Raw genomic sequence first — 20,417 nt, forward strand, 5'->3', positions numbered from 1 at the left:
GTCAAACCGGAAACCTCCTGGTAGAGCCACCCCAAGATCAAATCATGCAAAGGGCCAAATCTGAACTAATTGAAAGGCCTTTTGGGGACAGTCCGGAACTGATCTCCAAGAAATAATCAAGGAAGAACCTATCAATGTTATCGATCGGTCTGAACTGATTAGCGAGATGATAGCCATGGCCATCCTCACTTCTGCGTCAACGACTTCTATAGTTCAGAGGTGGGGCGTATCGGCGAATTGATTTCCCGGGTTGCCAAGGCCAAAACTCGCGATCCCCTCTTATCGCAATTATCGCATCTTGGATTGACAGCAGATAAATCATGGCCAAATCCAAAGCAGCGGCCAAGCGCAAGCGCAATGCGCAAGCGGAGTTGCCGCAGAAAGTCCCCAAGGCTACCATATTGACTCCACCTCCTGACAGTGCAAGCATAGAACCGAAGCACCTGAATACTGTGGTGGCGGATGAAGATCTCGAAATCACAATCGACACCCTCAAGACCCTCACCCAATTCCCAAGCTTGACTAAGTCGAAGGCTTGTAAGGACCTGCGGGGTGCCGTCTATGACTTTCGTCAGGCCTGCACTACGGGCCTGAATACCGCTGGTATGACTTGTGTGCTCCAGAGAAATGACGGGGGAAACTAATCCATTGCAGAGGGCGGCAATTTAACAGCACGGATTAGCGGTGCGCTGGCAGACAAGAAGTATATCGAAGCCAAAGTACTACTGGCCGAGATGAGGATAAGGGGTGAAATCCCCAAGATTGGCGCACTATGTCGCTGGGTCCGTGATCTAGACGTCGTCAGTGGGTTATCGACACAACCTGGAGTCGTCGATCGGGTCCCACTTCACCGCAGCCCTGAAGACGTCGAGCTTCTCAGTGTCCTCGATGCAATTGTGCGTGTCAGCACGCCCATTGATGTCAACCCAGACGCAGTCGACTCCACGTCTCCCATCTCCTTCCAGTCCATCTGGGACCTCCGCCCCTCTGCCTCCACGCCACTCCCCATCTATGCCTCCGTCCTCGATAAAACTATACTAGAACATGCTCCGAAGTCCCCCAACGCCATCCGAATCATTGAGGAAACACCTGGCCCTCTCCGCAAGCCCCCAAACCACCACCCCGCCATCCTCTATACCACCCTCCCCAACGCCATCCCTCTCGACCCCGCCGGCCACCCTATAACATATCACCCGCACCCTTCAGTCCCAGGCCTAGGCATCGCAATGAACGTACTCTCCGAGGGAGAATGCAAGGCTATCATCGCTGCCGGCGAGTCCGTCAACTTTATCCCAGACGCTCCTCTCCGCGAAGACGGCGACATGAGCATCCTCGCCCACAACTTTTACTGGGTCATTGACACGGCCTTCCACGACATTCTCTGGTCTCGCATGGCACCTTACGTGCCGCCCTCTGTCAACGGGCGCCCAGTGCGCGGAATCAACCGTCGGTTTCGGGTATACCGATACGTGCCAGGGGCCGAGTACCGGTGCCACATTGACGGTGCGTGGCCGCCGTCGGGAATTCTCCCAGATGACACATATGTCTACGACTCATCACCGCCGGATCGGCGGCAGAGCTCCATGTATACCTTTTTGCTGTACCTGAACGATGAGTTTGAGGGCGGCGAAACAACGTTCTTTATGCCTGCGGCGCGGGAGGGAACGCTCAATGCTTACCCGGTACGACCGGTGATGGGGGCGGTGGCGATCTTCCCGCACGGAGAGTCTAATGGGGCTCTGCTGCATGAGGGCACGGGAGTCAGGAAGGGTGCGAAGTACATCATTCGGACTGATGTGGAGTATGATGTGAAGCCGTTGGAAGAATGATCACGAATACTCCGTAGATAATTGGCGCTTGGCCGAGCTAGGTGGACCGGGCCTGGCCCAAATACCTTCAAATCCGTGAAGGTAGACCTATCTTAGTGTTTACCAAACTAGGAATAAAATATATATAACCTCAAATTCCTTGGAACTTCACCTGGCCTACTATTCCGGAGAGGTCTGTAAACATCCCATGAACAAGGAGTGTCCAAGTACTCCGTACTGCGAGAATATCCAACTTGAACGGAGGTATCGGAATCAGTTCATTGCGGGGCAGATCCGATTGGCCCGGGGGGGTTCTTTGATCGCCAGCCCGTCGCCAATGGCTTTTCTCTCCCACAGCGGACCCGTATATACCAGCGGCATTCCCCGGATGGTGGACACCAGATCGGGGGTGGGATATGCTAATCGGTACAGTTGGCCGATGATAGTTTGGCCATGATGCAGCCGAGTCGGCCGGACCAAATCAGACCACTCACTAGTTCTCACTAGTGGGCTCGACTTGGTCTACTGTCAGTGGGTTGGTGTGTTTGGCGTAGATCAAAACCGCCTTTGCAGGATTCGCAACTGAAAAGCTCCCAAGGTAGGCAGAGGAGAGAAGAACCGGCATGATGGGAATATAACTGAAGACAATCTAGCATAACTGGCCGAATCTCACAATCAGAATGAGAGCCAGACGAGAGCTTCCAGATTTAGGTTTTGGGTGATGGGGCACCGATCCGACTTCTTCAGGGGCGAAAGACGACAGGCACGGTCCGACATCATGCTTGGAGATGATTGGCGCCAATAGTCAAAGGTCAGCCCCAGAATGCCCCAGCAGCCAATTGCGGTTTTCTGGAGCCCCTGTCCACCGTTCGTCCAGTCCTTGTTCGCGGCCTGCAGCGCCCATTTCTCATATTTCGGTCTTACGTACCCGCTGTCAAGTAAATTGGATATGTCTGACATCCTATCAACTCATGCACATCATTGGTAGAGGGCTTTTCCTGCACATGAGCCACATTAGAAGCTGCAACCTTGGAAGCGTTAACAAAGCTTCGGTAAGATAGAGCGAATCCCGGTCCAGAACGACGGTGTTATAGTGTGATGGTGCTAATCCCAGTTGGGCTTTCGTTGCTTCCTTTCTCCCCCCCGTGCAGTCTTTTCTCCCACCCCATCTTCTTGAGAGCGCGTGTCTCGACCTCTCCCTTTCCCTTTCTTGCTTGGCCCTTAGACTGCTCATCTTCCTTTTGTTCTTAATCGCGCCTAATTTTTCCATTCTTTTCTCTGGCCTAGGCGCACGATCCGTGGCTCCACCCCCCAACCTCCCCCTCTTTTACCCCCCCCTCGTGCATTGTCAAATCTTGTGGTCTGTACCTCGGCGCAGCGCATTGCAAAGCGTCTCTCCCAGTCTCAAACGCGACCTCTCACATCTTGGTTGCCCGGGGAGGACCTGACACGCCCACGGAACCTACCTGCGCCAGTCCAGCCCTGATCCGTGGCTCGCGACGGGGGAAAACGCAAATCGTACCAAGACAGCGTTTGCACTTCTGCGCCGCCCCGCGAGCCTGATTGAGACCATTCAGGGAAACTCCACCCCCTGCAGCGGTGTATTTACAATTTACTACATTTGGGATCCCCACCGCGGTGTACCGAGGACCCCCTTACCCCCCCCAAACAGTCGGTGACCTCTAGAGGACTTCCGGCTTTAATCTTGCTTTCCTGTGAACGGCTGCCTACTGGGATGGCCTGATTGAAATCAGCACGGCCAAGCGGATCTGACCTATCCCTCTATTACTTTTTTTTCCCCATCACCCTGGGTTCCAGCTGGCCTGGCCTTCATCTCAACACGAAAATCACCCCTCCGCACCAATTGGAATGGCGGGCGTGGCCACCGCACACTCGTCTGATGCCCTGCCATCAACAGATCATTCGCAATGGGAGTTCTCCGTGCCGATAGGTAACGATGTGAGTTTAGTCCCAATCCTGGAGTTTCGAGAAGCAGAGCAGAAGGAGCCTCTCCCGGAGGAAAATGGAAAAAGAAGGAAATCTTCAGCTAATACTCGTCTTTTTTTGCGCACAGAGCGCTTCACATTCCTCACGACCCCGCAACTCCCACGATTCCAATTCTGTGCGAGTACGCTCCAGCCGAACACGAAATTCCAATGGCTCACGCAGCTCCTCCGTCTCCCGCAATGTCCACGCCCACGATTCATCTTACATGAACTCCAGCCGGAACCGACACGAGCGAAGCCTCAATCGCCAAGGAAACGATATCAGCAACGCGCGGGATGTCCGTGGACGCGATGCCGCCGCTATCATGATCGCTGCCGAGGGAGAGGAGGACGATCAGGATGAAATGAATAGTGAAAACTGGATTCACCGGGATAAACTTGCCAAAATTGAGAGCGAGGAGCTGCAGCAGATCATCCGACTCCAGCGACGCATGACTGAGACCAAGTCAGAGAGTGGACGCGAACGCAGCCATGAGTCTCGCCAAGGCGGCAACCCAGCAACAGCGCAGAGTGAGGATTACTCTGAACCGTGGCCCCAGCTTCAGGAGACACAAAACACAGACGATCAGTACGGAGAGGAGAGGACCGAGTGGGATCTCCGCCGACCGTCGGTGGTTGCGGCGGACGAGGCAGCGACAGGGATCTATTCAAACACGGCCTTGCGCAAGAGTTCTTCACGGATCCCCATTGTAAGCCCTTCAGTCCAAGGCCGTGACTCGCGCGGGCCTCGGAGCCGAGCAGCAACCGAGGAAGGTGAGGAGGAGTCTCGTGGCCGCAGAGCGAGTGAACCTGGGGCTGGCACAGAGCCCAATACGGCCGATGAACCCACCACTCCGCTACCTGACAGTCGACCAGCCAGCCGTGGATTCGGCACGACGCCCAACACCCCGAAGAAGACGCCAGCTAAAGCGGGATCTGCTACCCGCAAGACTTCGGCACCACCTAACAACCGAAAGACCTCTACTGCACGATCGCGCGCCGTCTCCGGCAACACCACGCAGCGCCCTACAACTCGCTCTGGTGAGAGCCGCCCGACAACTGCAGTCAACAGACCTGAAGGAGATCCACCGTGGCTGGCCACAATGTATAAGCCAGACCCCCGCCTTCCTCCCGATCAGCAAATTCTTCCCACCGTTGCCAAGAAGCTGCAGCAAGAACAATGGGAGAAGGAAGGCCGTACGCCTACTACATACGACCGTGACTTCGCTCCTCTAGCCGTTCATCCGAACGACGAACCCCCCATACCTCCCAAGGAAGAGCCAGAGGAAGAGCGTATTGAACCGCCTCCCAAGGCGAAAACTCCAGAGCCGCCTCGTCCGGAAACCAGGTCGGGATACAGTACCATGCCTAAGGTGCAAGATACCCCTCCCCTGGGACTGACTCCCAACCCTAACTGGACTCCTCCGATCGTGACTGCACAGGAGAAGCCGAAGAAGGAGAAGGGATGCGGTTGCTGCGTCGTTATGTGATGGACTCACCTCGTTTCCCTTTCATTTTCCTTTCTAAAATCCCCGACTTTGTCATACTTTGTTTATTCCCCACCTTCAAGATACCTTTTATTCGCACCGCCCACACATAACCGCCTTGATCTCGTTATCTGTCGATTCTTTTCTTTCTTTGTTGATCTATTATCACCCGTGCTCTGGTTGGATGGTGTTCAGTGGGTTATTTGATTTTGCGACATCCCAATGCCAGAATTTTGTGTTCGTCTGGCTCAGACCCTTTTTAAATCGGTTCTCTTTCCTCGAAGCAAGGCTTCTATTCCAGCCTTCTTCTATCCGTTCCTTCCGGTTTCTTCCATCGAGACATTCTTGTGCCGGCTGCGAGTCGGGAAATCAAAAAAGAAAAAAAAAGCGGCTCACATTGGACCCCCATAGAAGATGATCCTGTGCATATCTGGGACTTTATGCCCCTTCTGTTTAAAGTCTGTTGGTATCGTCATTTGGCTTATTTTACTACCATCTGCGTTCTACAATATCCCCAATGCTCTTCAAGCGTTCTCTTTTTTTTATTTTTCGCCTTTCCTTTCCGTTATTCCTTCTCTGTTTATGCGGGACAGATCATTCTACCCTGAACTTAGCATAGATTAGCAGATCGAATCCAAGAAATTCTATAAAAAAAACAAAACAAAACAAAACAAAACAAAAAAAGCCCGTATACTTTTACAATACAAGCCTAATCTAGACCCTCGATCCTTACGTCATCCTTTAGAGGTGCTGATCAATCATCCACGTGACGGGTTGCAGGCCGTGGCCAATCATACTTAAAGCGCGCGGATTCCGTCATATCGAAGTCCATCCTACTTATAAATTCCGAGACTCCCAGGTCTCCCTCCACTTGCCCACCATTTCTTACTTCAAGCGACTTTTTGGCTCCTTCGCGACGCCTTCTCCCGCCGCCATGTCCGACGCAAAGACCAAGGCCCAGACCCTCATCAACGAGAACGGCGTCGTCGTCTTCTCCAAGTCCTACTGCCCATACTGCAGCGCCAGCAAGCAGCTCCTGCGCGACCTCGGCGCGAAATTCGAGCTGCTGGAGCTCGACGAGATCGGTACGTACAGCATTTCGCTCGGAGGGCTACAATCAGCATCCAGGAGCTTCCTGACTTCCCACCTCTCCCTCCCCCCGGCGCTCCCTTCTCTACTCTGGCCTGGTAGAACAGCCGGAAACAACCCCGTTGTTCCCTTGCACTGTCTACCCCGCTCTGTCATCATCGGGAGAAATCGCACTTCAGACTGCCCCGCAGCACTTTGACTTCCCTCATAAAGCCCCGAACTCGAAACCAGGCCATTGCTAACCTTTCCCCTTCTTTTCTGCAGAGGACGGCAATGCCATCCAGAGCGCCCTCCAGGAGATCTCGAACCAGCGTACCGTGCCCAACATTTTCATTAACAAGAAGCACATTGGTGGAAACTCGGACCTGCAGGCTATCAAGGACAAGCTGCCTGACCTGTTGAAGAGTGCTGGTGCTCTGTAGAATGGAGAATGGAAATAGAGGACCCGCGGTCCTATTTACAAGATACCGTGCTGGATAGCGTTCCAGAGCGGGTTGCGCTCAATCGAATTGAGATCAATCATTTGCACATAATGTGCTTTCTTTCAGGCTGCTTTTGTAGTTGATAACCCTATTCGTTTAGTGTAGAATTGCTCTCCTAAGTGGTTGTAGCATGCTGTTTATAAGCGTACATAGCAAGAGCTTTCGCTGGTACTTCTCAAATGCGTAGGGGGGAACTCGAGATGGAAGATCCTCTTCCATCTCTCCATCTCTCCAGGGAGACTCTGCCAGCGAATCCGTAGGCGAATTGCAAGCCCAGAAACTTCGACGCTTCCAGGCAGAAGTTACCGGAATTGCGCAATTGATGGAAGCTGCCCCGCGAGAGGCCCCCGCACCCCTTCCCCCCCCGTATACTTCATATACATCCAGCTCTACTGGTATTCAGTTTAAACCAGGACCTACCTCACTTAACCCTAAGACCATCCCCTACAATGCCACCCCAGAACATCCTCCTCTTCGGTGCAACAGGCACCATCGGAAAATACATCCTCTCCGCTCTCCTCTCCGCGCGCTCCCAATTCCAGCGCATCGCAATCTTCACCTCGCCCAACACCGCCGCAACAAAAAAAGACCACCTCGCCGCCCTACAACAGCAAGAGGTCCAGATAATAGTCGGTAATATAGAAGATGAACAGGCTGTGAAAGCCGCCTACGAGGGTACCTTCCCCCCTCCCCCGGCCCCACATCCGAGTCTTTTGATACTCAAAGATAAAAAGTAGTACTTTAGTACTATACTGGGGAAACCTATTCCTAACAGACGCAGGAATCGACACCGTAATCTCAGCTCTAGGCCGCGGCTCCCTCGCCCAGCAGATCCCCCTCATTCGCCTCGCAGCCGCCAGCAGCGTCAGGCTCTTCCTGCCCTCCGAGTACGGGACGGATATCGCGTACGGCCCGGCCTCTGCGCACGAGAAACCGCATCAGCAGAAGCTGAAAGTGCGCGCGTTCTTGGAAAAGGAGGTTTCGCGCGCGGAGCTGGATTATGCGTATGTGGTGACGGGCCCCTTTGCGGAGATGTATCTCCATTTTATCCCGGGGTGGAAGCAGCTGGGGGGGTGGGATGTGGAGGGGCGGAGGGCGGTGTTACTGGGGGACACGGGGAGGAGAGGGTTAGTTTGACGACGATGAAAGAGTAAGATTCTTCTTTGTCATTTGGCTTTTTTTTCTTGTCATTTTAGTTGTTTCTGTTTCTGTTTATGTGGGGACTTTCTTTTTGCGGTTGTCATTTGGTACACGTCCATTGAATGGGGTTTATATCGGAGTTGGAAGAGGGAGCCTTGAACATGAACGATGCTGATAATACCACAGCGTCGGCACTCTTACCCTAGCCGTGCTGCTCCATGCAACACCGGAGGTTCTGAACCGGGCGTTAACAGTGAACTCGTTCACAACTAGTCCCGCCGAAATCCAGGCCGAGTTTGAGCGGCAGACCCGGCAGGTGTGGAAGAATGTCTCGCGGACTTCTCTGGCGCAGCTGCGTGAAGAAGAGCGCAAAGCGTGGGAGGCTGGGATTCCGGCGGCGACGGGGATTACGCTCAGACGGATCTGGACGGAGGGCGGAACGCTCTATGCGCAGCGGTCGAATGGATTGCTTGGGGAGCCGAAGATGGGGACGCTGGCGGAGGTTGTGGCGGGAGAGATTAATAGGGATGCGCCGAGGCTTTAGAAGAAGGTTAAGCGTGTCCAGACCGGGGCTCGTAGGATGCCAATTGAGCCGCTTGGTTATGCCAGTTCTGAGCAATGAAACAGAAAAACCTCAAAATACTCCTTGGGTATTCTATTCCGAAGTCTTCTATTCCTGAGTCTTCGGGCGTACGCAAAAAGGGAAAGGGGGCCATTGAGGAAGATTGAATTAAACGAAAACATTTCAGGTGTTCACTAGCGTCAGATTCACATGGTCAAAGGGGGAATGATAACATAAAATCGGGGGGAAGCGGAAAAACCGCGCCCTAAGGTAAAGAACAAAAAAGCTCGGATCTACTGGAAGAATTTGCGGACCCGCTCTTGGTTCTCTGGGTCAACACTCGCCAGGATAGACTCAGCGTTCACGCCAGTTGCAGCGACGAGGTTCTTCGCAGACGCAGCCACGCGGACGGCGGTCTGGCCTTGCAAGGTTGAGGCGTCGAGGGCCTTGATAATGTACCCGAACACGCGGTCAGCGTTTGCGAAGACGGCGGGATTTTGCCTGGAGGAAAAAAGTATTAGTATACATCCCTCAGGAAGCGTGAAACGCGGTTCAATACTTACTGGTCAATCAATTGCGCAACAAAAGAGTAGGCGTAAGGAGCAGCCTCGTCGTCGTATGTGATGGGAAGGGTATCGATCCAGGTGTTCACGACATCTTGAGGATTCGCAACCTTTGAGGAGTTGTAATGCAAGATCTTGGCAATACTGGCAGAGGCATTCTCAGAGGCAAATACATGCTCCTCGGTGCGGCTGTGTGGGTGTTGTGCTGCTTGGAAAAGGCTTGGTATACTAGCAGCCACGAATTCGCTCCAGGCGACGCCACCCTTCTGGGCAGCAACGCCCACACCGTAGGCCGCGGCTTGTCGGTTAGCAGCGTTTTCGTCGACCAGGCCGGCAGCCAGGGGCTGCATAATGTAGTCTTTGTATTCCCACGAACGCTCGCCACAGAACTCAAGCACATCATCAAAGATGCACATGGCCCATTGTCGCTGGGTCGGGTCATTGCTCTTGATGAAGTTCTCATAGAGGGGGAGCAGTCGTTGCCAGGCGCCCAGGAAGGTGGTGCCCTGGTTCTTGAAAATAGTGTGGAAGGCCTTGTTCATGTCACTGAGCAGGTTCTGGTCATCCTCCACAGCGTACTCCAAGTCCAAGTTCTCTTCATCGCCCTCTTCCAGTTCAGCCTGTTCTTCCAGTCGCTGCTTAACGCGCATTTGGTAGTCTTCCAGCGTCGATTTGGCGGACTCGATGAAGGCACTCATGTGCTGCTCGGTCAGACTGTTTTGGCCAACCACCTCCACTGACTCGTAAAAGCACTGGTACATCTCGGCCAGGGTATCTACAGTAGGCTCCGCACTAAGGACCTCGATGATCTTCTCGGCAACCTTGCTCCACATTTGGGGAAAGTCGGGATTTTGTGCTTTCTTGGAGGAATTCAGGAGCTGTGGAATCAGCTTAGCAGCTGACACACGAACGGGGTCGTGGAAGAAGAAGGCAAGACCAGGAATGGCAATCTTCTCCATGGTCTGTGGGACGTAGGGCTCAAAGGCCTCTTCCAAGATTTGAGCATAGATGGTGATTAACTCAATGGCAGTGTTCTTGTCCTCCAAAGCACTGGTCTTGATACCGATGACCTTTCCTTTGAGAGGAACCAACTCCCAGGCCTCATCTTGCTCGACTTGCTCGATTTGGTCTTCGTCGTCGAGAAGCTGGATATCGGCATTCGCAGCTGCGACGGTAAGAAGAGGAGGCATAACTCCGGGCAGATATGGCACGAAATCTCTTCCGAGAACACGGCACATACGGCCCCAGCAGTGAAGGAGATATTGCGATTGAGGATCATCAGCGTCGGTAATGTTCTGTTGAATGTTTCCGAGGATCTGCACAAGGTTGATAGCATCCGCGCCCATCTTCTCCTTGCCCACAGCGAGAGCAATGAGAGTGGCGCACTCCATGGCCTTGGCGCGTAGCAAGCGGTACTCCTTGTCTTGCACTCCCGTCAGGAGTTCAAATAGTTGCGGCATAAGCTTACCATAGTATTGGCCGAAAGCCGCCTCAGCCGAGTCAGCGATCGTGGCAATAGTTGACAGAGCCTGTTCCTGAAGATAACGCTTGTCAGTTGGCAATAGCTGCACCAAGAAGTGCACAAGCTGATCAAGGTAAGGCTCCAGGATGCTGCGCTCCGCCTCCTCGCAGAAGTTAACGAGAGCAGCGGCGGCATGGGACTGTACACGGGGCTCAGGGACCTCCAAAACAGGGATGATGTTGCTCAACACCTTCTCATGGTACTGCTCTTGCATGGTACCAGCGAAGTCGGTACTCATTTGACCAATGGCATTGCAGCCAGCGTAGCGCACCCGGGGGTGGGGGTCTCGAAGGGCCGGAATGACCAGCTCGAGGACTTGGCTCAGCTCGCCGACCATTAGGTCCCGACACCCCTCGGAAATGGCAGAAATAGCCATCAGAGCCGCATGGCGATCACGCCAGGCTGTCGAGGACATCATACGTGGGATCCATGAAAAAGCAGGCTGGAGAATAGCAGCTCCGCCAAGCTTGTTCGCCAGACGGTCCATGCATTGCTCACCAGCGATGTGGTTAAGATCACTCTCCTCAGGTTCGAGCTGCAGTCGATCAGTTAGAGAATTGACATCGATCCGAGACTCGGTCTAGAAACTCACATCCTCTGAAGAAGTCCACTCCGATGCATCGTCATCATCCGCACCCACATCAGTCATCAAGCTGAGGCACTGTGTCACCATTTCTTGAGCAAAGTTGGGCTGCTTCTTGCACATATTAGGGGCGAAATCGACGAACGTGGCCATTAATTCCAAAGCATTTTGACGGACTTGGTCGCTGAGCTCTTTGTCAGCAATCACGCCAGTGCTGAAAGCCACAAGGTCACCGAATGTATTCTTGAACATCTTAGGGCTCGTTTCAGCCAACTCAATGAGTGCCACAAATGCAGAGGAAAGTTCATCGCTTTCGCTGGACGACTTGAGCGGAGGTAAAATATTCAGCACGTCACCGACAAGAGGGAAGAACTTAGGCTGGGATTTTTTGGGGATGGAGCGGAACAATGCGGCGAATGCCTCCATGGCAGCAATCCGTACCTAAAGTATCCGTTGATTAGCATGCGTGGGTTGTTGCGATTGACGACGCGCAGAGGTGGGGGAGGTGGGGGGGAAGGGTTTGATGTTTCATCTTTTTGGACTCCAGTATGAAAACGTACAGCAATATTATCGTCCTTGAAACCATTGCTGAAGACGCCTAAGACAACGTTCTCGTGCTCTTCCTTCTCAATAATGCCAGGGGTGGTAGTGAAAATTCGGAAAGCAGTCTCGCGGAGGCCGGCCTCCAGAGATGTGCTAGCCTGGTGAAGGGCCTTGGGCAAGTCGTCCCAGTCTTCGTTATCGGCACGAATTACTTCGCCTGAAACAAGATGCCATTAGCGTCAAAGTACGGCATGCAGAGGTGAGATTCGAGCCCTGTTTAGGACATACCATTATCAATGTATTGGCGTGCCACTTCAGCCACTGCATCACCAATCTTCTTGCGCACGTCATTGGCAGGCTCGGTGCCAAGGCACACCAACAGCTTCTTGCGGATCGCAGAACGCTGGTTTGCTTCCAAGCTAAGGAAGATCTCCTTGCCAAAGTTCTTGCGGGTCTTGATCGCGATTCTTCGGAAAAGGACGGCGGAGAAAGCACGTGCCTAAGGTGTTCGTCGTTAGTCCTACTTCTCAAGGAAACTAACGCCGGCAGGAATTTTCTCATAGAAGTCTCAGGTGCGAGATTGCCAATAATGGGCTGAACCCCGCCAATCCCTGAAGAACCTTCCAAAGCTCTCAAGGGGTGAGAAAGGGAGACATGGTGACTTACCAGGGGATCTTCCGCACCGGAGATCTGCTCTGCGAGTCCCATGAGAAGAATCTCAGGGCGGGCATCAACCCAGTCATTGTTCAATGAATCTTCGGCCCGCGAGCGTACAGCGTTGTCTGGGGTGCTCAGGTCGCGCAGCAGCTGGGACAGCTGAGCGTGGACCTCGGGAGAGAGCAGCGACATGGTGGGTTTGTCCGTTCCCAAGATCCAGTCAATAAGAACCCTCTAAAATGAAACCCGGGTGGTGGATTATTGAGGTGGGGAGGAGTTAGAAGGAGGGGTGGATTGAGAAGGGGAGGAGTTTTGTTTTTGGTGGGGCGGGGAGGAAGGGAAAAAGATTGATGATTAGGGGAACTGATACGCGATAGCGCCCGCTTGGTGGCTACACCCTTTTACCCCGGTGTAGATCCTTTCAACAAGGAGCAAATGGAGTGTAAAAAAGGAACATCAATGAGTTTTTTTTGTTTTTTTTTTGTCAAGGTTATTGTTGTAGACGAAGGAAAATTGGCCTAGATCCTCTAGAACTAAAGCGGTGTCAGTAACATTGTCTCCAACAATGTTAAGATGCTCGGGAAGGATTTAGTGTAGATGAAGTATATATTCTGCTCCTGGGGTTGAGTGCTGAACCTCGAATCGGAGGATGCAAATTTACTGCTATTGCCTCTACCTAGGTACGAAATAGAGCGAACCGGCCTTTTTGGACCATTAGCTTGTCTGCTTGTAGTTACCAGGAAATATTTGCATTGAATGGCTAGCTAAAAGCCGCAACCGATCGGTGACCAGCGGTATCTGAACGCGACTGAGAAATATTGATATTAGAAAGGCTATGCACGTCCCACATAGAGGGCTCAAGGTGAGCAAGAGTGACTGAAATCGTACAGGGGACAGAGGACTGGAGGAAATCAGGGCTTGAGAAAAACATAAGGACAATATCTATTTACGACGCTTCAACGACCAGTGGGCCTACTGAGAATGAACACACCCGCGATGACGGCGGCCAAGGTAACAATCGCTCCGGGCAGAAGCAGATCATTGGGAACACCAGCAATGAGCTGCTCCTCTGAGGGCGCAAAGCCATTCTGCTGGCGGGGCTTAGCGAGAGGAGGCTCTTCGGGAGTGGGAGCCTCAGTGACATTGCTCTCTTCGGGGACGGGAGTGGCAGGTTGAGGTTGGACAGGATGGGGGTCAATGGTGGCCGGGATAGGAGGCTGAGAGGGGTCATGAACGAAGAGATCAACCTTGTCGCGGCGAGTTCGACGGGCAAGTTGGATAGCATCCACCATGTCCTGGTCGGTCGTGATCGAGACAGTGTCGCCCTCATTGTCCATGTAGCTAAGCGCATAGCCATTGTGGCTCAGACGACCTTCCTCAACGACGGCTTCGCCTCCAACCGCCTCAAGCTCGCTGCCCAGCTTAGCAGTAACCTGCTTAACAAGGTCTTCCACGCCGGATGCAACCAGAACGTTGACTCGGTGGACACGGCCACTGGGAGCCTTGAACTTGAAGGGGAACGGAGCATCCTCGGCGGGTTCAAGGTGATGAGAGGCGACTTCAGAGTGCTCCTCTCCATGGTGAGATGCCGATTCATTGGGCAGGACGCTGTTGTCATATTGTGAACGGGCCATGTCAGGGCTCATTACGGAGCGAAGTGGGGTGTGGGGCTGCTGGCTGCCAGACACCATGGAGTCAGATTCATGATCCATGGAGTTCCAGAACTTGTGCCAAGCAGGACCCTCGTCGTCATGGTTGTTCATGGTGCCGATCTGCTCCAAGGTAGCATATGTAAGTTTCAGGACATCTACCATGCCGACAATCTCACCAGCCTCGTTCATAACGGGCAAGTTAAGGTAGTGACCATCTGCTTGAAGGTTAGTACTATCCGGCATCACGTAGGGGTTGTATAAGTAGGCGCTACTGACCGTGCATTTTGCGGAGCGCAGACTGAATGCTCATGTCAGAGGGAGCAAAATCAGGATGGGGAGTCATCACGCGAACCACGCTGCAAGTGGCCGGGTCAAGGCCGGGGGCAATGACCCGAAGAACAATGTCCTTGCTGGTGAAGATACCAGTGATGGAGCCTTGATCCTGAACAAGCAAAGCAGTGGTGTGGTGCTCCTTCATCAAGGCCGCTGCATCCTTGACCGTAGTACGGACGGAGACAGTCACTGGAGGCATACCGTCGAGTACAGACTCAAGAGTAGGTCCAGACATCTTTTGTCGAAGGGCTTCGACGTACTGAATAACTTGTTGCGGTTGGCTGGAGCCCAGTTCCGTTTGCACACCCTCCAATGCATCGTAGAGCTTGCGCGACGAGCTGTATGCGCGTTCAAGCTTTTCCATGGCGTCGTAGAAGCACTTTGTGATATCGAGGATACCAGAGATGTCCTGGTTCTCGTCCATGACTGGCAGATGTCTGAACCCCTTACGCACCATCAGGTCAAGCGCGTCGGTGGCGCTGGTGTCTGTTCGGGCACACAGGGGATTCTTGGTCATAATCTCAGAAACTAAGATTTCGCGAGCCTTCAGACCAGCACCAACGACACGAAAGGCCAAGTCCTTAGCTGTGAAAATGCCGGCAATTCTTTCGTCTTCATCGGTCACCAAGACGCAGTCCTCCCGCTTCGCTGCCATCAGCTGGGCGGCCTCGGCAATGCTGAGCGAGGGCTTGATTTGAAGAGCCTGGGCGGGCTTCAGGGCGAGAACGGTACCGGGAGGGGCCTTGCGGGATCGGCTGGCTTTGCTGGGGTTGTGTTTCTTCTTGAGGTTGGCCTCCATTTTTTGACGGATGGCCTGTTCGGAGAATAGTCTGTTAATTTGTGAAAAATACCAGATGAGCTACCGAGAGAGCTGTTTGCCTTTCTCGGTAGCTCAGAAACACCATCTTCCGTACCTCATCACGCTTGGACTGATTAGCCCGCTGTCTGCTGCTGGCTGCGCTCATGGTGCCGGTGCCGATGTTGCTGCCAATGTCGGAGGGAGGGTGAGAGGTAAGGGAAGAGTCCGGACGGTCGGAACGAGGACGCGGGATGTGAGATGCGTTGGCACCCTCGAAGTCGGGCAATCTTCCTCTGCCGATCGTTTTGTTGGGCGTCGTTCCCCGAAATGTGCCTGTATGCGACATAATAGGGAGGGGAAGGAACTCGACAGAAACTGGACAGAGGGGGGAAGAGGGGGTGCACTGGGAATGAAAATCGGAATGAGACAAAGAAAAGACAAAACAAGGGAGACTGTCGTCGATTCCTTCGATAAAAAGGTAGTCAACCGACGATCCGAACAGGGGTGTTTCTCGCACTCCCGACTGCCGCCAAAGTAAACAGAGCGATTATGTAATTGGTTGGATTGACGGTTCATATCGGACGCTAACGCGTTTAGGGGCTAGTGATGCGCATGACTCCCCCACGTGATACTTGCCTCACCACCGCGTGAGTTCCTCGGGATTCAGGCAACAAGACGCTTCAGGCCATAAGGCGCCAAGGCTACAAGGTCCCCTCCGCACACAAAGCCGTGGGTCTCGCTTAGGGCACTAGGGCTTCCCACAACCACACCCAATACTCCATTCCCGAAGACTGTCTGCGAGAGCTTCGTCCAACCACCCTCGACAAGTCAACCGTACGTTTCCCCCCTCCTTTTCGGTTTTTCGTCCACCTCCTAACGTCAAGCAGACCAATCGTCAAAATGGTCAAGAAGCGCGCGAGCAAGTAAGAACCCCCAACTCCTCCCATGTCCCTCCAAAGACATCGCCCGGTTTCCCATTCGATTTGATATTTGAACATCTCGACAAAAACGACCACATACGCCCTGAAATCCACGGAAGGAGATACACCAGCCAACATATCCAACGAATTGCATCCGCGACATTCAAACACCAATAAGAATGGGAAACCGGAACCGAAACGACAACTTTGATCAAAGGAACACGTCATGAAATGATGCGAACAAGCATACTGACAAACTCTCTAGCGGTCGCAACAAGAATGGCCGCGGCCACGTCAAGCCTGTGCGCTGCTCCAACTGCGCCCGGTGCGTTCCCAAGGACAAGGCCATCAAGCGATTCACCATCCGCAACATGGTCGAGTCTGCTGCCATCCGTGATATCTCCGATGCTTCCGTCTTCGCCGAGTACTCCGTTCCCAAGATGTACCTGAAGCTCCAGTACTGCGTGTCCTGCGCCATCCACGGCAAGATTGTCCGGTACGCTAACATACCTTGAACTGGCCCGTCTCTTGTCTCTCGTCCATGTATTTCTAATTGATTACCCAGTGTCCGTTCCCGCGAAGGCCGCCGCAACCGTGCTCCCCCTCCCCGTATCCGCTACAACAAGGACGGCAAGAAGCTGAACCCCCCCTCAGGCCAACAAGGCTCTGTAAGGAGAGCAGACGGATGATACAACAAAATAAAATGGAGCTAGTCTGAAATGAAATCTTTTATTTTGTCTTCCCTTCTTCCTTTGATATTGTCGGTTCGATCCAACGGTCTTTTTCTCGACCGTAATAGGCCGGCAGCACTGCTATGACGAGGATGAAGGAGAATCGGCGCGGATTGTTTGACGGCACTTGAAAATGATAGGGAGGAGTTCATGCGGAATGGGGTTGGAAATGGGTGCCCGGCTCCTTGTTTCTTTGTTCGTTTCGTGTCTACTCTCTACGTTGATGTCCAGGTGTTTCTTGACCTGCTGTGTACGAGCCACATAATACTGGCTCGTGTATGACTGGAGGGATGGATTGATCCAGCGTTGCTGGCTTCAGAAAAAAAATCTATACCAATTCTCATAAAATGTTCGTCAATTTCTTGTTCTTGTAAGTGCATATTGTATAACATTTCATTGAGTCAAAGCTGTGATCATGTCTGCCCTTGTCTTCATGGATACAGGTAGCCCTTCTCAAAGTAATTACCATACACATCAACAACCCCACTGCGGCCCTTGAGTATCGGGTTCCTGACAATCTTCACCTCGCCCTTCCAGTGTCCCTCGACGAAATGCGTCATGGCGATCCGTGGCGAAGTGCTTGTCGTGGTAAGCCCTGAACCAGAGATACTACGGCGGCCCCTCTCGCGCCTGACAACCCGTTCGTATTCGGCCTTCTTCGAGCGTCTGAACGCAGCTAGTTCCGCAACGAGATCCACATCCTGCACCAAGGTCCCCTGCTGCCCTTTCTTGCCACTGTCCATCAGGTTATGCGTACTAGAAGCAGCTGACGTCACACCCTGCAGCGTGCTAGGATGAGGAAGGGGCGAGTCAGTGCCCGAGTGCGTGGAGTCGTCGTCTGACGGCATCAGCGTGACCTTCTCGTTGAGAGCTGCCATGGGGAAGTATTTGCCCTGATCATTGGCGGGAATGCCGCATTCCAAGTCATCAAAGAAGCTGAAATCGTCTGCGGCGGCGGCCCAAAGGGACTCGGAGTCACGGTCGCCAGTGCTCGATACTGTAGGGTTGTTGCGCTGGCTAGCAGGCTTCCAGGAGGAGAGTCGGGTTGAAGTATCGGTGATTTCGAGGATGATGCGGCGGAGACCGAAAAGAGCGCGGGATCGTTGCTGCTCTGCTCGTAAGCGGGATTGGCCCGGGGTAGTGAATAGTCCGATCCAGCTTGAAGGGTGGCTAAGAGGGCTTCTTGAGAGCAAGCTGTGATGAAGCGGGTGAGCGTATAGAGGATGGGAGAGTTGTGCGGGATGTGTGATGGGATATCGGTCAGGACTAGTGTCTCCAAGTGTGGTATGTGGGATGGATGCAAGTAGGGATATCTACTCTCCTTTCCGCCACGCAAAGGGAGGGATTGGTTTCGAGGGCGTTTCGATATCAGTTCTTGGATCATTTGAGCTCGTTGATTATCGCCAGAGATAGATGAGCTGCAGAGCGGTATCGAGGAGATTGTGTTGGTGCTATGGGTATCATAGTCCAACGCTGAGACTGAGGGTAATGAACTCAGTGTCTGCCCAGTGCCTGAACGAGGAAGTCCGCTATAACTGAGAGTCGGTGAACCAATATCACTTTGGTTTGTAATCGATACTGATCTGACCACTTCCGGAGCAAACGCAGAGCCTCGTCGAGCAGAAGGCAATTGCTCGTCTTCGTATGGTGTAGGTAACGGCTGGACCTTGCCAGTAGCCGTTGCAGGATTCGCGGGCTCAGAAAGGGATGTATCTGCAAGTTCAAAAATTGGTACATCATGGCCCGGCAGCTCGTAGACCTGAGTGTCGTTTGAAGCATCCAGTTCATGCTCATTGGCTACTCTATTGGGTGGCAGCTCTGGAAGAAACTCGCCCAAAGGGGCGGAATCTTTTGCCGGGGGCTCAGCCGTAACCAATGCATGATGTGAACGGAGGTAAGTCAAATGCGCCCCGGCTATGTTTCCAATTACAGGCACAAGCTTTTCAGAGCCTGGGTATTTCCCTCGTTTAGGTGATAATGTCTTCTTATGAATGAAGTCTGCTGTGTGAACCATGCCTGCATCAAGTGCATGCAATCGATATGAAGCCAGAAGACCTGCTACACCTTCAACAGTGAGATCGTTGTGAGAAATGTAAAGATGTGTGATGCCCGATGGTGGCAAATCCTCGATCCATGTATGGCCTGTGGAAGGGCGGGAGAGGATCTTGGCGTAGTGCTCATCAAGCCGGGGCGACTTCAAGAGCTCAGAGCCGGGCCCTTTCACGACGGAGTGAGAGTATGGATCTGGTGAGGTACCAGTACGGCGCAATGGTTGGATCACCTGGCCAGGTGCCTGGAATGACGCTTGTAACAAGGAACGAACCGCCATATCTGTGAGCATGTTGTTGCGCACGTCCAAGAACCGGACCCTTTTCTCAATAGCATTAGCTAGGAATTCGGCATCGGCATCTTTGAGGCCTATTCCGCGTAGTTTCAATACCTGGAGATGCGGAAGTTGGGATATCGATGCCAGAACACCTCGGTCTCGCGCTGATCTGGTATAGGAAAGATCAAGATAGATGAGCAAGGGAAACCGAAGAAGAGTCTCTGCCAATATTGAAGAAGTCGTATTGGGCTCATGGTCTGCCAAAAGCAGACGAATATTGTACTGCACAGAAGATTCTTGGGATTTCAACGCTGCCATCGCATTGTAATCAAAAAATGGCAGGTTTGAAACCATCAAGCACTGCAGGCAGGGGAGATACTCTAGTATGTCTCGGAGCCAGCCAGACCTTGGGCCATCATAGATTTCCGATAAAGCAGGCGGCATATGGAGCGTGTGAGTTAGCGCTCTTACTTCTGGTCTTGCATATTTTAGGGTTCTGCGGAACCGAGTGAGGGCAACTAGTGTCCTGTTAGCTTTGTTGCAGGTGCGTACGTGTCGACAAGGTTTACCATAGACAGCATCATTTTCAATACCAAAGTGCGAGGCTGGATCTCCCCACAAGAAGGGCATGAACAGATCGTGCCATTTGCGGCAGACGAGGAAGCTGCACACAAATCGCTGGACGGGATGTAGTGTGCTATAATTGCCCATGCGTCACGGGCTGTCGCCGATTCATAGGAAGGGGGAAATACATCTATCATCCTGACTCTGAATAGTCTTCAGAATGTAAACTGAGTAGCATCATTAAATGCCGTTGGCCATGCTGGGACAAGAGCGGCAGCACTGGGGAAGATCTGGTGGAGAACGTCCTGCACCGCCCCATTTAATACTCAAACCCGCATCTGATCGCCAAAAAAAAGCGAGCGTCCTCGTCAATACCAGATCCTAAACTTTCCCCTGCAGAAGTCGAGACGAATAGGTAAGTCGCTTGCAGGCAAGGACAAGTGGCGATAGGAGAAAGCCGTGCTGACTAGCAGGGCGCAATACGCCTAACCAGTCCCGGCTTGGCGACCCGTCCCTAACCAATAAATGTAAAGCGACTTTCTGCGACCAACCACAATATGTATGAAATTTCCCCGGGGATCCTCTTTCCCGCATAATTTGAATAGGATATTATTATCCTGGATTCGAACCAGTTTGGATCAGTATGGAGGCATCTCTAGCATTTTGACAGC

At 52.9% G+C, this 20,417-nt stretch overlaps 9 protein-coding genes across 9 annotated transcripts; 5 read left to right on the forward strand and 4 right to left on the reverse strand.

Moving 5' to 3' along the window:
- Window positions 1–320: 320 nt before the first annotated feature.
- Window positions 321–1,829, forward strand: N7468_003930 (prolyl hydroxylase family protein; the record flags this gene model as incomplete). Its single annotated transcript, XM_058473227.1, has 2 exons — window positions 321–603; window positions 655–1,829. The coding sequence occupies 2 exons, from the start codon at window positions 321–323 to the stop codon at window positions 1,827–1,829; spliced, it is 1,458 nt and encodes a 485-aa protein (XP_058332230.1).
- A 654-nt stretch (window positions 1,830–2,483) lies between these two features.
- Window positions 2,484–2,768, reverse strand: N7468_003931 (uncharacterized protein; the record flags this gene model as incomplete). Its single annotated transcript, XM_058473228.1, has 1 exon — window positions 2,484–2,768. The coding sequence occupies one exon, from the start codon at window positions 2,766–2,768 to the stop codon at window positions 2,484–2,486; it is 285 nt and encodes a 94-aa protein (XP_058332231.1).
- Window positions 2,769–3,677: 909 nt separating this feature from the next.
- On the forward strand, window positions 3,678–5,283 carry N7468_003932 (uncharacterized protein; the record flags this gene model as incomplete). The annotated part of the gene is made up of 2 exons (XM_058473229.1): window positions 3,678–3,767; window positions 3,883–5,283. The coding sequence occupies 2 exons, from the start codon at window positions 3,678–3,680 to the stop codon at window positions 5,281–5,283; spliced, it is 1,491 nt and encodes a 496-aa protein (XP_058332232.1).
- Window positions 5,284–6,214: 931 nt separating this feature from the next.
- Window positions 6,215–6,791, forward strand: N7468_003933 (glutaredoxin; the record flags this gene model as incomplete). The annotated part of the gene is made up of 2 exons (XM_058473230.1): window positions 6,215–6,365; window positions 6,634–6,791. The coding sequence occupies 2 exons, from the start codon at window positions 6,215–6,217 to the stop codon at window positions 6,789–6,791; spliced, it is 309 nt and encodes a 102-aa protein (XP_058332233.1).
- Window positions 6,792–7,300: 509 nt separating this feature from the next.
- N7468_003934 (uncharacterized protein) lies at window positions 7,301–8,535 on the forward strand (the record flags this gene model as incomplete). Its single annotated transcript, XM_058473231.1, has 3 exons — window positions 7,301–7,526; window positions 7,633–7,978; window positions 8,178–8,535. The coding sequence occupies 3 exons, from the start codon at window positions 7,301–7,303 to the stop codon at window positions 8,533–8,535; spliced, it is 930 nt and encodes a 309-aa protein (XP_058332234.1).
- A 311-nt stretch (window positions 8,536–8,846) lies between these two features.
- Window positions 8,847–12,613, reverse strand: N7468_003935 (nuclear import receptor PSE1; the record flags this gene model as incomplete). The annotated part of the gene is made up of 6 exons (XM_058473232.1): window positions 8,847–9,054; window positions 9,117–11,173; window positions 11,231–11,662; window positions 11,782–11,981; window positions 12,053–12,263; window positions 12,431–12,613. 6 exons carry the CDS (start codon window positions 12,611–12,613, stop codon window positions 8,847–8,849), a joined length of 3,291 nt encoding a protein of 1,096 aa, XP_058332235.1.
- A 764-nt stretch (window positions 12,614–13,377) lies between these two features.
- Window positions 13,378–15,551, reverse strand: N7468_003936 (CBS and PB1 domain protein; the record flags this gene model as incomplete). The annotated part of the gene is made up of 3 exons (XM_058473233.1): window positions 13,378–14,288; window positions 14,350–15,220; window positions 15,321–15,551. 3 exons carry the CDS (start codon window positions 15,549–15,551, stop codon window positions 13,378–13,380), a joined length of 2,013 nt encoding a protein of 670 aa, XP_058332236.1.
- A 554-nt stretch (window positions 15,552–16,105) lies between these two features.
- Window positions 16,106–16,814, forward strand: N7468_003937 (40S ribosomal protein eS26; the record flags this gene model as incomplete). The annotated part of the gene is made up of 3 exons (XM_058473234.1): window positions 16,106–16,128; window positions 16,391–16,621; window positions 16,691–16,814. The coding sequence occupies 3 exons, from the start codon at window positions 16,106–16,108 to the stop codon at window positions 16,812–16,814; spliced, it is 378 nt and encodes a 125-aa protein (XP_058332237.1).
- Window positions 16,815–17,287: 473 nt separating this feature from the next.
- Window positions 17,288–19,893, reverse strand: N7468_003938 (uncharacterized protein; the record flags this gene model as incomplete). Its single annotated transcript, XM_058473235.1, has 2 exons — window positions 17,288–17,881; window positions 17,941–19,893. The coding sequence occupies 2 exons, from the start codon at window positions 19,891–19,893 to the stop codon at window positions 17,288–17,290; spliced, it is 2,547 nt and encodes an 848-aa protein (XP_058332238.1).
- Between the last annotated feature and the right edge of the window lie 524 nt (window positions 19,894–20,417).

Source organism: Penicillium chermesinum (genome assembly GCF_028974085.1).
Source record: "Penicillium chermesinum strain IBT 19713 chromosome Unknown utg000003l:1.0-5111272.0:1.0-5115320.0, whole genome shotgun sequence".
Lineage (NCBI taxonomy): Eukaryota > Fungi > Ascomycota > Eurotiomycetes > Eurotiales > Aspergillaceae > Penicillium > Penicillium chermesinum.